At 38.1% G+C, this 16,653-nt stretch overlaps 1 protein-coding gene across 1 annotated transcript in view; it reads left to right on the top strand.

Moving 5' to 3' along the window:
- LOC108230523 (protein disulfide-isomerase TMX3) overlaps positions 1 to 13,725 on the top strand; it is a 35,099-nt gene extending 21,374 nt beyond the window's left edge. The window contains exons 13-16 of the mRNA XM_017406830.3: positions 3,130 to 3,186; positions 7,201 to 7,330; positions 8,727 to 8,795; positions 11,781 to 13,725. Of these exons, the coding sequence (XP_017262319.1) occupies positions 3,130 to 3,186; positions 7,201 to 7,330; positions 8,727 to 8,795; positions 11,781 to 12,047 (523 nt within the window). The 3' untranslated portion in view covers positions 12,048 to 13,725. The remainder of the gene's footprint in view (positions 1 to 3,129; positions 3,187 to 7,200; positions 7,331 to 8,726; positions 8,796 to 11,780) is intronic.
- Positions 13,726 to 16,653: the final 2,928 nt, after the last annotated feature.

Genomic DNA, 16,653 nt, shown 5'->3' with positions numbered 1-16,653 from the left:
GATTTTTCTTTTCAATTGGTTGGTGTGTGTGCTGAAATTCTGCACCAGTTATTATTGTCTTTACTTTGATCTACCAGTTGCTGCTTGTAAAAACTAGGGGGAAAAAACCCTTATCACGAAGTCACAGATTCTGAAGGTTTTGACTCATAAAAAAGTTTGAACTCCTGTTTCCTGTTTAAAGGCAATGGCCTTCTGAGCAACATATTCCCAGTGCCAAAATGTGTTTTTACAGCATGACTAACTATGATATGAAATGCCCAGTTTTGCCAAGAGCTTTACATGCATTATTTCAGAATCACAATAGCACATTGTTTTGGAACTTAACAGTTCTGGTTAAAAGTTCACCCAGATGGCCATCATCCATCTGTTTTCAGTGGAAAAACATTTTATAAATCAACTGTACTCTGCTGGACAAGTCAGTAGCAGCAGAAAGCAGCAAAGGAAACTTTTTTTCTACAATAGCGGCACCATATGGGATCAGAAAGGACTTTGAGTGACTTTAAACAGGCTTTATGTCTGCTTGATGTGTAAACATGCATTTGCTAATGCCGATGTTCATAATATCAGCCAATCTAAATAAGAAATACACTAAAGCTGCTGTGAGTTTGAAAAACACTTGTTACCCTTTAGTATTAAAGCAAAAACAAAGGGGTAGAAATCATCATTCTCATCAAATACCTGAATGAAAATCATTAAAAGAAACTAGTAAAACTGGATTTTATGTCTGTGGTTTTCAGAATTTAAAGGATAAATGTGATTTCAGGTCCTGATTTACCAATTTGATTCATATATTTGGTAGTTTGTGTATTAGTAAAAATGAAGCCATTCTTAACTGTAAAAAAGAGGGTAAAATTTCAATCCCATATTATGTAATTATTTTCTTTTTTTAACAAATGTACTTCTAGTTCTCTGCAACTTTCTTTCTGCAGGAAAGGTTCACACTTTATTTGGAATTTCTTAAAAATATCACGGTTTTCTTCCACCTCATTGCCTGTGCTTAAATACTATTTTAGTCTTAAGTAATAATGGGGAAAAAATGGATAAAAAAAAAAATTCACACCAGTATCACACTTCTAAGACCCCTCCACCCTGTGCTATGCTGCCAAAACCTGTCCTTTTTTTCTATTTATGCCGTGTGAAACAAGCAGTGAAGCTCCATCTGAGTGTGTCCTTTGAAATAGCTTCCCGGTGTGGTGGAATCAGAAGCATGACGTGCAACATGACAGCCTCAGTTTCCAGCGTGGCATGTTCCACCATGCTGCCTCTCACACATTTGTCAATTTGGATCTGTGACTTGGGTGAAACAATAATGCCCCCGCCATACATCTCAGCAAGTGTAACAGCGCTCAGGTTGAGCCTTTTGTGTCCTCTCGCAGTGTCTTTCTCCCAGTCAGAAAAGCAGTTTCCTACTTTTTTAATTAGATTGGCAATCAGTCAGCTGTCGGCTGATACCCAAGGTCCAGGTATCTTGTTAAGTACAAGGACAAAAAAGTCTCACTTGCTTTTATGTGCAGCAGATTTGTCATGGCCACTGGTTGGCCCAGAAATGGTTTCCTGACCACAAAAACATAATTCTGTGGTTAAATTATCATTTTTTCACCTTTGGTAGTGGGCAATAATGTTTTTGCCCTTGTCTATGTTTGTCATGTTAGCAACATATATAACAATGACTGAACGGATTTTAATGAAGAAAGTAAAGTAATCACTGGATGAACCTCAACAACTAATTAATTTTTGGAGTCAACCCCATTCAAGATGGCAGCCTCAGGCCAGCTTAGAAAACACATTGACTATAGCGCTACACATTGATCTTTGCTTAAAACTTTGACATTAACTGTTAGTCAACACTGTCTGTCTGTTAGCAAAATATCTCATGAGCCACTGGGTGGATTTTAATGAAGAAAGATATGCATTTGCTTAATGAATGCTATGCCATTACATTTTTTTTTTTACATTTTTATAAACTGACCGCCTACTGGTGACATACATTCATGTATTTTGATAAATTTGAAGTTTTTCTAATGTGGTCAAAAGATCCACATATTATTTAGATTTCTAGTTCTCTTTGTTTTGTTGTCTGCAAAACCCCACAAATGAAGACAATATTTAAGTAAATACTTCAACTCTCTGCCTTTTAATTGCAATATTCAGCAGCCGTTTTTAGGATACGTTCTTGCCTTCAACACCTCTTATACCAGTGAGTTTCTTTAAAAGTTATTTTTCAGATTTCTTTATGGTTCACCAAGAAGTGCCGAGTGAAAAGATCTCCAAATACCGGAGCTGTTGAGTGGCAAAGTTTTAATAACATAGAAAAAAAAAAGAATCTCCATTTAGTTTCAACATCATATTTTATGTGCTTCAGGCTTGTATCCCCATCCACCTTCATGTCAGTTTTAGAGATGTAGATCATTTTCCAGCAATATTTGATATATAGCGCTGCAGTTTCCAGAGAGGGCTTACTTTGTGATGAGCTTGATTCCCAAACTGACCTGCTATTGTCAGCAAGATTATCGCAATCCTTGACTGCTTTTTTTTTCCCTTTATTGCAGCCATCGAAGTTATTATCTTGTTCAGTCTCGTCGTAACCATGTCATTCATAAAGATGCATGCAGTATTATTTAGTGCCCAGGGGACAAATGTCCTAGATGTAGCAATGATTCAGAATGTTTAATATCTATATGCAGAGGCCTCCGTAATCAGTCATTTGGTGGAAGTCACTGGCTTTCCAGGTCTTGTCCAGCTCTCCTTTCCCTTGTCCACCCACAATACGCTCTGCTCAGACATAGTGCAGCACAATGAGATACAAATTGAATTCCTCTTCCTTCCTTATCATTTAGATAAATAACCTGAGCCTTTTCTGTGGTTGAAAAAAAAAAGATGTGTTGAAGCAGCAGACTGCACAGTATGGAGCTTTGGGGAGAATTTTTTTTTTTTTTTTCTCTCCCCTGCAGTGACAAAAGCAAAAAAAAAAGATTGTATTTCTTTCAACAAAGTTTTTTATTTGTGTGATATTATTATGCATTTAAAAACAAATAATACTGTCTCAGTTTGTGCTCAAGCTATACGGTCNGGGGGGGTGTATTTCACTTTCTCATGCCACTGATTTTCTGATTTTTCTCTCATCTCCAGGGACTTCCAGTTTGGCCACATGGATGGGAATGACTACATTAACAGCCTCATTATGGGGTGAGTGTCTCATATCCAGCCTCCCTCTCTCCTCTCGTGTCATCCCTCTCCTTCTCAGCCTCATGTTACCTTCTGTCAGCCACTTATCCTGCTCTGCACCGGCTTGTAACGCCAGCCTTTGCCATTAAGGATGCTCTCTTGTGGAGAAGTCAATTACACAGACAGTCCTTTTTATTCAGTGCTTTTGGCAACTTTAACCCTCAGACATCTGACCAAAAAAAAGACAAACCAAAACAAAACACAAAGATGCAAACACTTCTACAAAATTGCACGCAAGAGGGCGGCTTAGTGAGAGGAACATATAAGGAATTTATGAAGAGGCTGTGTGTGGCTTTAATCTGTAGTTGTCCTGTGTTTTAGTATCTTGCCACAGAGCAGCACTAATGATGCAGTAAGACCCTGCCGCAGCAGCTTTGTGCCCAGTCTGTTAGGGTGTCATGCTCGGAGAGACCTTCCATCTGACTTGCCACACTTTTAATTAGACAGAAAGCCCCACTATAGCGTTACGGGCCAGCAGGGCTCTCTAGCAGTTGACTTGTCTGTTTTGTGTCTTACAGTATCTCATTATGTGCGTCTGTTTAATTTTGTGTGAGAGTCTGCGAGCGTAATGGGTCCGCTGCAGGATGTTGTTTTAATTTGAGCATGTTATTGTTTGTAAGAGGCAGATTATAGCAGACGTGGTCTCCTAAGTCCCGTGTAATTAAGTCAGTGTGTCAGCGAGCGTCGTGGAAGTTGGATTCGAAACATGACTATGAACAAAGTTCTTGTGCAGAGTTAAAATTAGGCAGGCAGTGAGTATATTTAAGGATAAAGGAGGTGATTAGCACTTCTAATTTTGTATGAGTATAAACTGTATGCACTTCACTAGGTTTTTATGAGGCTGAATTTGGCTGCTGTGGTGCAGGATTAATTGCCCTCCTTTGAGGAATGAAATCCTGGCCTGTCAATGTCCGCTAATCCTCTCTCATAGGGGGACCATGGAAATAAATCTGATGGCTTTTTATCCTTCTTTCTGTCATCGCTGCAATTACTGTATGACAGCAGCCTGTCTGGCAGTTCTGTTTAACTAAAGGCTTCCCATGTTAACACTAGAGACACGCATACATTCATGAATACATGTGTACAATGAGCACCACTCAGAGTCCTGTGTTCATCTTTGTCTTTGGCCACTTTTCATGGCGGCGGGGGATAATGTAGTTGCCTGTGTCTGTGTGTGCTTGTGTTTGTTTGAAAAACATCTCAAAAAACACTTGCCACATTTTGAAGAAACCTGCAGGAAGTAATCATTGAATGTACATCTGCAGGTGATTAGCTTTTGGAGTCAGCCTGGTTCAAGATGGCCACCACAGCTAAGCAACCTTAACAAACACAAAAATAGCTATAACTCAATCACTTTTACGGTTATTGTGCTAAGATTTGGTGTGGTCAGAGCTGATTCATTCTTATTACTTAATCTGAGCAACGGATTGTGCAAAATATTTGTTTAAAACTTTGACATTTATATGTTGAAGTCAATTTTGTTAGCAAAATCTTGCTAACATAAAGTTATAATGATGTAAATCTAAAACTGATTACCTTTTGGAGTCAACCTAAATCAAGACGGCCGCCACAATTAACCAACCTTAGCAGACTTATAGTGGGATCTTGGAACTTTAGAAATCACTGCTTTAAACTTAAATACCAACTGTTTACTTTTATTTTTTATTTTAAATGAATGGGTAAATATTTAGGGATTCATTATTTGAGAGTTTTTTTTTTCTCCAAGCAACCTTTTCTGTTTAAAGGCTTTTAAAATTGATATTATTTGATAATCAGTAATAAAGTGAAGATGACAAAATATTAAAATTTCTTGTTTAAAGTCAATTTAAATGCTTCTCTTTCCCTACATTACATATCAAAAATAATATGCTGTATTTCTCTCAATATCAAGTCTAATATTTTTGTACCATGATAACTCTATTCTGATGTGGTATTTAGAACAACTTTTTTATGTGCGAACTTAAACCTCCATTGTGTCAGACACTACTGTTTTAGGCCAGGCCCTCCCTATAGAAAAACCTTTACATTTCAGTATGACTTAAATTTGAATGAACCAATCGTCACTTCCTATCAACCCATTCCTTTTGTAATGACTGTAAACAAATGTAATCTGTATGATTAAAATGAAATGTTCTATGGCACCTGTTTTCTGTAGTGGATATAGTGACTGTAATATTACAAAGTATGTCCCTTCATCATAGTGCCAATCTCCCCAGTAGTCCCACTTAAGACATAAAGGCTAATCCATATTTACTTTAAATGGGTGCCATCTGTTGTAGCCTTGATGTTAGATGAAAATACGCATTCATTAAGCGTGTGTGTGGGTAGGTGTGTGTGTGTTGTGTGTGCTTACGGGATTGCAGATCTCAGCTGGACAGAGTAGTGAAGCGTTGATGACTCTACCACACAGGCGTGTGTGTTTGCACTCCTGATCCCAACTGGGTGAAGGATTGGGACATTGATGGATATGTTTGTGCATGTGTGCAATTTGTTGCCAGGTTGAGTATCACCGTGGGGATGTGAAATGGCAGCACAGTGATGGACTGTTTTTCTCTGTGTGTGTGTGTGTGTGTGTGTGTGTGTGTTCACATATATCTAAGCACCAGGATACCTTATCTAAGCTAAGCTTTGGTGTTGCACAAGATGTGTGGAGGGAGGATTAGTTGTTTTATGACCTTATTCCTTATCTCGCTAAGATTTATAATTCCTTTGCCGATTTGTGGAGCTTAGCAAGCTCAGGAGTGTAAAGTGAAGGTTACTGTTTGAGTCCTCTGCTAAAATGAAGATGAGTGGACTGCAGGGCTTGTGTTTATGTCTCAGCATGGCTGCAGAGTGGCTTTCTTCTGGACTCCATGTAATTTTGTTTCAGCAAAACGAAGCAAAATAATGTAGGAATAGTTTGTAAAGAAAACTAAAGAACACAGACCTGTTAAGACTTTGAGTTATTCTCTGTTTCTTTTACATTAAATCGATTGTTCAGATGGTTTTAGGTGGGTTTTTGTTAAAAATGTTATGAAGAATTAATATCTTAACCGTTAGAGATAGCTCTTAGAACAAAACTTTATTTTTCTAAACTGAAATTATTCAGACTGTATTGATAAGCTAAAGCCAGGATCTCACTCGGCAGCGCCAAATTATGAATGGAACTCATGAGGGAGTTTCCAAAAATGTCTGGAAATGTTCGTGGGTGTTCTCAATGTCCTGGTGTGATTTGCAGAGCTGCACATCTGTGCTGCATGGATGTTGAGCGTGTTCAGAAAAATTGTTATCACACGCATCTCAAGTCCTTCTTAATCTAGTTCCTTTAATTCTCGAGCTGTAGTTTTTGTGAATTTACATGTAAATATACAAACTGTGTATTTACACATCAATCCACGGTTGTTTGTCAGCGCAAATAGCAGCTACTTTGAGCCGAGGCACTTTCTGCATGATTGCTATATTTTTCTGCTGAAATTACTGTGTAATGTTAAATTAACAGCAATGTAAAGGTTTACAAAATAGCATTTTCATGAACCACTGTAAAACCTTTGAGATTTGAGTTATTTTAAGGCCTTGGCCTTAATTGAGCTAGCCATTCGATTCCAGTCAAAATTAAAATTTATTTCTCCAAACTGAGGTCATTTCAAAAAACCATTTACAACAGCTAAGATAATAATTGTTAATAACTCTTCCATGGACCCCTTCTTTAAAAGATGTGAACTCTGCTGTTAATCAGAGGTAATAACTCTTCTAAAAAAGCAAGTCTGGATTGCTTTCTCACTGGGAGAAAGGTCTCCTTTTAATTAAAACCCATGGAAAACGCTACATTCCTTCTTGTGCAAAAAGCCTTGTTTTTCCTCATCTATTCTTATTTATTTATCTTGTAATATATGTGTTGCAGATTGCTCCCATCTAACAATTTACTTTGATAATGGCACCCAAAGGAACTGAGGTTAAGAAGATTAAAAGCCGTGTTTTTTTTTGTTTTTTCCTCAGCGAGGTGGCCGTGCCCTCCGTAATCATCCTCAACACATCCAACGAGCAGTACTTCCTGCCCAGCGAGCCGACTGAGACCATGGAGCAGCTGGTTCAATTCATCAACAGTGTTTTGAACGGTTCTGCACAGGTCAGAATCCTCCACTCCTCTCCGCCTTCCTCGTCTCCCTCCCCTGCTTCCTGTTTATGCATTCAGCTCAGAATGGCTCATTCGCTCCCCGTTCCCCCTGTGTTGTACCATTGTAATCACACCAGTAGTCTTCATTAATCAGGCATGCTGTCTTGCATTGTAAGCCCTCCCGAGAAAATATTCCCACCAAAAGAAATATTTTTGCAATCTCCTTTTACATGTTTATATTATGTTTTGTTGTTTTATTTGGACGGATTATCTACAAGATTTCTCTCTTAAATCAAACCCCGTGATTACTACACGGCTCTGTGTTGTAGTGTGCGCACAAACGTGGCAAAGAAATCTGTTTTTTTGCTGCCCTGCGCCGAAGTCACCAGATGTATGAAACCATAAGTCAAGCAGTCAGAAATGTTCTTGGAAACAGAGAAAAAGGAGAGGACCTCTGAGTTATTTTTTACTTAGTAAAACAAACCAACTCCCACCAAATAAACAGTAGCGGAAACCTCCAAGTTAGTGCTGTCCAGTTTCAGCGTGAAGCCTGGACAGTTTAGCCTTTTTTACGTCATGATTGTAATGGGCTGGTTCATGTTTCATGTAGAAGGACAGAATAACGTTACAGTAGTCACTGGAGATTTTAAGGGTGTACTTGTAGAATGTGGAGAGTATATTTTCTTCCCCTATGAATGGGAGGGGAAAGGATTTTTTTGGTGCTTTTCAAATAAAACTTGTAAATCGTGAAGAGTGGAATACAAATAGTGAGTTTTGCTTCGTGTGAGGGCAGAGTTGGAACTCTGTGGCAGCCCTCTACAAGTGTTTTTTTATTTTTTTTTAGATGTAAGATTTTTCTTTCAAGTATATACTTACATCCCTGCTATTGTGGCACACAGTCTAACTTTAATGGTCTTCTATCGTTTCCCCATTTTCAACAAAGAAAAAAGAAATCCAACAACATGCTTTAAAAATGAGTGTTTAAAAAAAAAAAAAGTTTTTGCGCGGGCCTCGTGCGGGCTAAGATTGGTGTGTAAAAGTTGCTTCCACAAGGATTGTCTCCTGCCCACCTTCAGCTTGTTCACAGAGCTAATTACTTGGACACTCTGATGAATTAGCATCAGGACTGATCACTCATTTGCTGCCCAGGTGCTTTAGCTAACTAATGAGCTCAGATGGAGCGGAGCTGCTGGATGGTACGCAAACTAGAGTTGCCCATGTTGAGTAATTTTATACAGAGGGGGGGGGGGACCTTATTTACATTATTTGGGATCTATTGAGTAAACGACTATTAGGTACGGCCTTGTTCAATTCTAGTTTCACATATCAAGACAGAAAAATCCTTTAATCCTTCCCAGATCCTAAAGTGATGTAAATCTAATCTTCAGTGAACGCTGTCTTCCTGCAGGCGTACGGAGGTGACGGCTTCATTCAGAGGATCAAACGTGTGGCCTTTGATGCCAGGTCCACCATTATGGTAAGTTCCCGACACGTCTGTCCAGTCAGAGAATATTTCCTGTGTGCAGGGCTGCTTTAAATGTTTCTTTGGACCAAAACTAAATGCAGATGAAAATTAAACCATCTGACAAAGAAAACTAAAGAGTTCTATTGTTTAAATTCCCCTTAATTTAATGTGTGTTTTGACCTCTATATTACAGCACATGCAATTATAAACTAATTGAACACATAAGAGTACTTAAGAATAATAAACTTGCTCTCGTTCACCTTGACTGTGTTTGTGTAAAGTTTAGGTTCACGTGTTTGCACCTCACTTTAGGGTCTGTAGCGCCGCTGACCAAATGCGCAGCACTTTCTTCCCTTCTTTCAAAAACAGTATTTAGAGGACAAGACTGTGCGCGCAGCGGAGAGTATGCAGTGCAGGCAGTAAACACAGCATGGAAGAGGGAAACAAGCTGCAGAGCAGGGGGGAGATGGAATGTTGTGACAGGAGAGGGTCAGGAAGCTGAACTCGGTTCTCCTCCCACTCTTGCTCCAAGTAGCTGGTTCTTTTGGGAGAACTCGTGTTTATTTTAGCAAGGGTGTGATAGGAATGCAAACACAGCTGTGTTGTAATGCTTTTTGCTTGGCACATATATTTGCCAGTGGCCAAAACGTAATACCTACCTCAAAAGCAAATGTTTGTTGAGGCTATGAAACTATTTAGAAAAAAGACAAGAGTGTATATGTTGTATATATTGGTGTGTAATGTCACTACAACTTCAAATATTGTGAAAAATCAAAACAACACAACACTGGTAAATTAAATTTCCTACTTTAGGAACCCCTTGAAATGTACATGGCACGAGTTTAGCATTTCTAAGCTCTGAGTGGAATTATCTCTGGAAGATTGAAAAAGAGCATAATTTAACTTTTTTTTAAATAATGTGGAGAACCCTTAGGGGGAAAATGACATAAAAGTAGAAGTGAGAAGGATGTTTGAAGTCCTTTTTTTCCCCTCTTCTATAGTATTGTCAAATTAGAGATTTGTTGCTAAATCATTTGAAAAAAAGACTTTTCTTTCTGTTGATTTTCTCATTAAGAAAATGGATGAACAAATGTGTCAACACCTAATAGACAACTTGGCAAAAGGAATTTTAAATGCTATCTTTACTCTTTATTAGAAGTTCCCATTTCTTTATTAATCATTGCAGAAAAAAAAAACAATTTCTCCGCTTCTAGTCCTTCTAAACAGGTTGTTACATCAATTAACTTTCACTTATAGCCGCCAATATCACAGCTGTGTAGGTCTAAAGAGACATTTTTATTAAGTTTCCTGATTTTGTATTTCTAACAGCATATTATGTTGGTTAGACCATAAAGACTGTTCATGTGTTTGACAGCATCTTCAGACAGACTAACATAAAAGTTGGACCACTGCTTGTGTTTGAAGTTTGAGATTTATTAATCTCAATTTTAACATCGGACACTACAAAGTCTTTAAAGAAATACAAATAAAAAGGGTAAGACTCCTGAACTCCAGTGAGAAATAAAATGAGCAGCGCAGAAGGTTGTATAACATAATGCAAACATTGTAAAGTGACGTGACGTTTAATTATTACTACAACAAGCAAATCTTTTGTGGCCTGCCTTCTAAGCACAGTGAAAACGGATGAATAAATAATGTTTTCTTTTTTTTTTTTTAAACATAAAAGCCTTCATGTGACTTTTCAGCAGAAATGTTTTGATCTGTAAACACTAGCTTGTTAAGAGATGTGTGATGCTTTTATTAAACAGTGACTCACTCCAGAACAGCCCAGCTACTCTGAATAGATAAAATATTAGCGTTTTGGTTTTTGGTCTTTGTTAAAAAGATCTGAGAAATAAGAACAGAGCTTGACTTGGTCCCGCTGGTGAAAAGAAAACTAAGCTGTAGGGGTGTATTGACCCCGATTTTCTCTTGGACTCTGTTGATGTTTGTGTCCTGTTTTCTCTTAAAGACCTATCATGGACAGTGCACGTCTCAAACCGTGCCTGGCAGCTCCATTATGTTTCACCTAAACGCTGTCAGACAAACCGCTACTCTTGTTAGCACTCGGTTTGGGTGGAAACATAAGCAGATACAGCATGACGTTTTATTCTTGCATTGGTTCGGTCTGACATGGTGTGGTTGGATTGTTTTGTCCTTTCAGTCACCATAGACTGTATATAAAATGGATATTGTAACATTAATTATTGACTTGTCCAGAAGTGGTATTGAGATGTTGCTGTTTTCTTGAAGACACAGTGATTACTCCAGTGATTAACAGCTACTGGCTCCTGAGCTCATTCTATCCAGCCTGCAAAGTGTTAAATTACTAATAAATTATATACAATCCAATCATTACAGCACCAATCAGAAGAGGGGAATGACTGTAGTGCCTGCTCACTTGCAGCACGTTTTAAGTTTTGGAAAAGGTTCTTGTCACACGTTTATCTGGTCAGCTCATTTAAATGTGAAAGGCGCTAAAAAGCCTGTGATCCCAAGTTTGAGTCCCAAACAAAAGCTCAAAACACAGAAAAGTTTAGAATTTTTATTATAATTAACAAGCAATAAGAAGCAAAAATTATTTTTTTTAACACTGCTTTAAGCGTGTTGTTGAGACTGTAAGTACAAATGATCATCAGAGGGACCATTAAAGGCGCATTTGCTGTGAAATTAATCCACTTTGAGAGCTGGGTCCCTGCAGGACTTTTATTTATTTATTTTAATTTTGTCTAGGTAATCCAGACCTAATAAGACAAGAAAGAATAAGGTCAAGGAAGGGATTTTGAGTGGATGTTAATTTATTCAGTCGATTAATGGATTTTTACTGCTCTGTGTTCACACCTGCATAAAGAGCCTTTTTGTTTTTTAAGATCGTGTCAAATTATAAATGTTTTTGTTCAATCCATCTGCGCCTTCTCTCAAACTTTCCTCCCCCCACGCTTTTCTTTCTTTTTGCTTCCCTTTCATCTTTCGTCGCCTTCTTTTTTTCGCCGTCAGTCTGTGTTCCGTAGCTCGCCGCTGCTGGGCTGCTTCCTCTTCGGCCTCCCGCTCGGTGTAATTAGCCTGATGTGCTACGGCATCTGCACGGCCGAGTCCGACGACGGCTCGGACGACACGGACGCGCTCAAAAGGGAGGGGCTAACTGACGAGGAGGAGGAAGAGGAGGAGGAGAGGCAACGCGCCGCTGAGCTGGAAGCTCCTGAAGACGAAGAGGAGGAGGAGGATGCTGGGGAGAAGGATCCCGAGGAGAAGAAAACTGATTAACACAGGGGACACACATCAGATAGAGGATGATTGACCCAGTCAGATGCGGTGACATGAAACTCAAAGACAAATCTATGCGATACCGTTCTTTGTTTTTCATCTCACTTTTTCCTCAAAGCCCCTCTAGCACAGACTGTTGTTCTGCCTTTCAGTTCTGTGTATCGATGTGAGGTTGGCTGCTTGGCGAAGCCTCTGAATTAAAAATAACAGCCTTTTCAATTATGGAGTGTAAACAATAAACAGGAAAAGAAGGGATGGCTGCAAACATACCATCTTATTTATTGATATTCACTCATGTGATGTGTTACACTCTTTGATGTTACATCATTATTTCAAAAACCCTAAGATCATAGTTGATTTTTTGTCGTATCCCAAAGTCTTTCTTTTTCTTTTCAATTTCTGATATAGTAGATATGGATAAATCTTGCCTTTAAAATCCAATAGAAACTGACCACATTGTTTTGTTTACTTCTTCTGTACTTATTGACCCAAACTGTACGTGTTGTTTTACTAATGTTGCATAAAGTGCAAAGGAAGTGTCCGAGAACGAAGATCTGCCATAAATGAAACTATTGCACATTATTGCCTGAAAAGATTTCGTCTTCTTGTTCTTCGAGGGTTGCAAGATGCCGAGACGGTCCGGAATTTTAACATGTTTTTCTGTCAGCCACATGTCAATTTGTGTTGAAGGACGCAGAAAAATCTGGATTTGTAATTTGCATCACTGTCTGTAATACCAAAATATATATTTTTTTTATTTCTTTTTTTATCTATTTCCACCAGAAAATGACCAGCCTGCTGAAAAATGTCTTGTATAGATGGGTTCTACCTGTCAAGCAAAAGCCATAACATGCATCAACGGCTCCTGTGGCTCCGAACAGCTTTTTATTCCTCAAATAGACAGGAGCTGTCTGTTTGCATGTTTCATTTTGTCCTCCATCACTGGTTGCTTTATAGAATTTGTCCTGGCAGGTTGAAGTGTACATCCCAGCGTAGTGAAATGTACACAAAAAAAGAATATAAGGACTTTTTATTTGTTTCTTCTCTCTGTTGTCAATTTGTTTCAAAGCTATTTAAATCCCCCCTTTTTTTCTCTTTGTGACTAAAGCTATATATTAGTTAAAATCCATTGAGAATTGTGGATTCTACCTTTATCCACAGGGATATTTTCAAGTATAATGTTTTATTTTAGGGAAAAACCACATAACAGGAAACATGGAAACATGTTTGACTAACCACAGGAATCAAACGGGGTTCCTAATCATTTCTTTCAACTTGGAATATTTTAAAGTATAAATTTTCCTTTCTTACTGAAGGTGGTTAGGAATGCTCGTTAAATTTATTATTTTTTCTTATCTCTAACAAATTTGAAACCAGTCTAAAATCTGGAAAAGGCCACCTTGAATCTCTAAGATGATAAAATACCTGTTATTTACGAAACATAAACAAGAGGTGCTATTTTAGCTCCAAATCCTCGACATTAGCATAACTGATGTTTTTAACAGATGAGGGGGTCGTCTGTAATCTCTACTGTGAAACTGCGCTTCCTTTGCCTTCTGCTCTTTGTAGTTGCCTACAACTCTCTGCCAAATGTTATTTTAGGTTTGAATTAAGATTAGCTTGTTTTATTACAGGTTTGAATGATTAAAATAATAAAAAGATGTCCCCTCCAACCTCTTTTGTTGTTGACTAATGGCTTTTCTTACAGTTAAAATCTTTATGTACATAGTAGGTTGGAATTTTTTTATTTCCTAGTGTTGTTTTGATAGCCTTTTTCATGTAAATATAGACTTTAATTATTAACACTCGTGTTTCTGATCATGTGTAGATGGTACTGTGTATGTCTCACTAACTTTGCCTCATTACTACCACAAGAGAACTTATAAAGGTGTTTAATTGCTAAAATAACTCTGATTATATTCACATCTTTTTGGACTTAGCTGTATCTAAGGCAGAAGGGCTGCACTACATACATCATGCATGGAAAAAATAATTTTACCTTCTAATTTACTGAAGGATCAAAAAGTACTTAAGACTTATGAATTTATTGTTTGCTTGAGAATATGTAAGTAATTTCATTTAGTTCGGCACGTTAAAAAAATCACAAAATAGAGTAATGAGAAATGCATACAAAAGAATGTACATAAAAGTCTAAGTGTAATGTCATGAGCTCTATATACCTATAATTTTAATTTTAAAAGCCTTTCACTGCTTTTTCAAGTATTTAACATTGACAGTAAAATGTAAAAATGTGAAACTCTGGACGTGTAGCCACTTTATTCCAACCTCAGCTGAAGAGAAGGTGGTTTGAACAGTCGGGAGCAACTCAGGAATCGAGGCACCAGTTTAACTAGCATTTTTTTTCCACAAGTATGTAGATATTGTTACTCATCTTCTAAAGAATAGGTCAGTAGGTTTTATGACATGTTATCAGTCATGAGTTACAGCTGGGGCAGCAACCTGCTCTGCTGCTGTTGAAATGACAAAAACTTGTTGCTGAAGATTGAGCAATAACTCAGAATGCTCCTAAACTCTCTGTGACACTTGAAACTTGGTTGTTCCAACAGGTTAGCAAACCCAACTAACCACGGAAGTGCTTTTGGAATGGAAATAAATGGGCTAACATCGAGCCTTTGGGCTCGCTTTTTCGAATCTCTCACGAGTTTGTTTTTTGTAATAATGTCTTGAAAACAAGAAATCTAACAATTCTTAGATAAGCGATGATTGTTGATTGGTTGATTGTTTTGGCTGGTCATAATTTTCAGTTTTTTGTAAATCTCTGACCTGCAGATTTCATGTTCTGCCGTTTCCAATTCTGATTTGTAGCAGCAGGTCACCTCAGCCTATATGCTACTGAGCAGTAAAATGAGCTGTAGGCACACTTCTGCAGAAAATAGTTTCCTTTTTGTGTTTTCTCTACACCTCTTGTGCATCCTCTGACTTTATTTTTAACACATTACAGATAGTAAAAATGACTTTAGTCTTTTTTTTTTGTTAATGCAATTAAGCCTCTTACTAAACTTACTCAAAAATAAAGTCAGATTTTTGATTGCCACTTAGCTGTCATAGGTTTATGTTCCAGGACGAAAGTTTCAGATTAGCTCCTCGTCAGTTAGGCTGAAAACCATTCAATTCTAACCACCAGCTGAGCACCTGGTCCTTCTGTCATTAACTTGTATATCAATAATTTACAACATAAATGAAATTTTATGGTTCAATCAGTCACTGAAGTTCCAATTATAAGTGTATGTAAACTCACAAATAGAACTTTTTGAATCCTCTTTTCCTTTGTCTTCAAATTGCCTGACTGTTTTCCTTCCAGTCATCTATTTCTCCATCAAACTTCAATTATCAGCCATAAATGTGTTTTTCTTTTCCCCACCAGGACAATCCGATGTAGAGTTGTCTTCTCAATTATTGCACATATAATCATATTTTTGGAGAAATAGGTTTAACCACGGCCGATCGCATTACTTGATGGGGAAACTCATTATTTCCCTCTCTTTAGGGAATCACAGCAATCACAAGCCAAACTCAAGAGACGTGACTTAACATAATGAGAAACTACAATGGACGCAGCCAGCCTTCTTCCTGAAGACAGCCCCACAGTGAGAGAAACAGAACAGAAAATGGTTATTGGTTTTGGAAAGTTTGTTTGGTTGATTTCTGGCCTGAAAAAGGAGGAGATGTTCATTTTCCATATGATGTCATTGTGAGGATAAATTACCACAAAGGGGGAGATAATATATTACTACTGCAGAATCAGTGTCATTGAGTGGTACTGGTGCAAAAAGTAATTCATCGCTCAATTACCTCGCTGTATATTCTGAGAATGAGTTTCATCGTGAGGCAAATGAAGGAGGCCTGCTGTCTCTTTTCTGTCGGAATACTAACAATCTCGCACACTAGACAAGGACAATTACACCGTGCTGCTCGCTCTGTCTCGTGTCGAAATGGCGAATTAAGGCGAGGTGGTAATCATCTAATTTCTGAATTACATGGGAGGTGTTTAATGCTCGAGGTTCGTCAGCAGGGTCAAGGTAAAGAGAGAAACTGTTATTTCAGTTAATACCTCCACCCTGTATTTCAAGGGGATTCTGAGCTCAGTTCATGTCACTCAACGAGATGAGAAATGGCTGATTAGCTTTGCTCACCATGGAAACCAACCCACACTTGTTCTCTGTGAGGCTTTGTGGATCCTGAAGCAAAGCCAGTATTTGTTGCATTAAAGCTGATGGATGGCTGCAGCTGCTGAAGTCCATCTGTTTTTTGCTGCCACTTTAAGAAAAATACCCTAATACCTAATTATACAAACAGCACTTGCAAATCTGATCTCTTAAGATAATGCCTCCCCTCAGTAAATGCCTCTTTAGTGTGTGTTTTTTTTGTGCCGTCATCCATATTCAACTATTTTCGGCAAAGGGATTTCAACTCAAAACTTCAACATGGCGTAATAGCTGCCTGTCAGCCTGTCAGTCGATACATGGTGCATGTTGCTCTTGTTTTCCTCTGAACAGCTTGACATTTTTGCAAAGTTTTCTTCTTGGCAGTGGGAAAATGACAAAAAATGCAAAAACGGTTGCTGCCCATCAACATCACAACAAAC

The sequence above is a fragment of the Kryptolebias marmoratus genome, linkage group LG21, assembly GCF_001649575.2.
Source record: "Kryptolebias marmoratus isolate JLee-2015 linkage group LG21, ASM164957v2, whole genome shotgun sequence".
In the NCBI taxonomy this organism is placed as follows: domain Eukaryota; kingdom Metazoa; phylum Chordata; class Actinopteri; order Cyprinodontiformes; family Rivulidae; genus Kryptolebias; species Kryptolebias marmoratus.
Note: the sequence above shows the minus strand (reverse complement) of the source record. Positions and strands in the feature narration are given on the sequence as shown.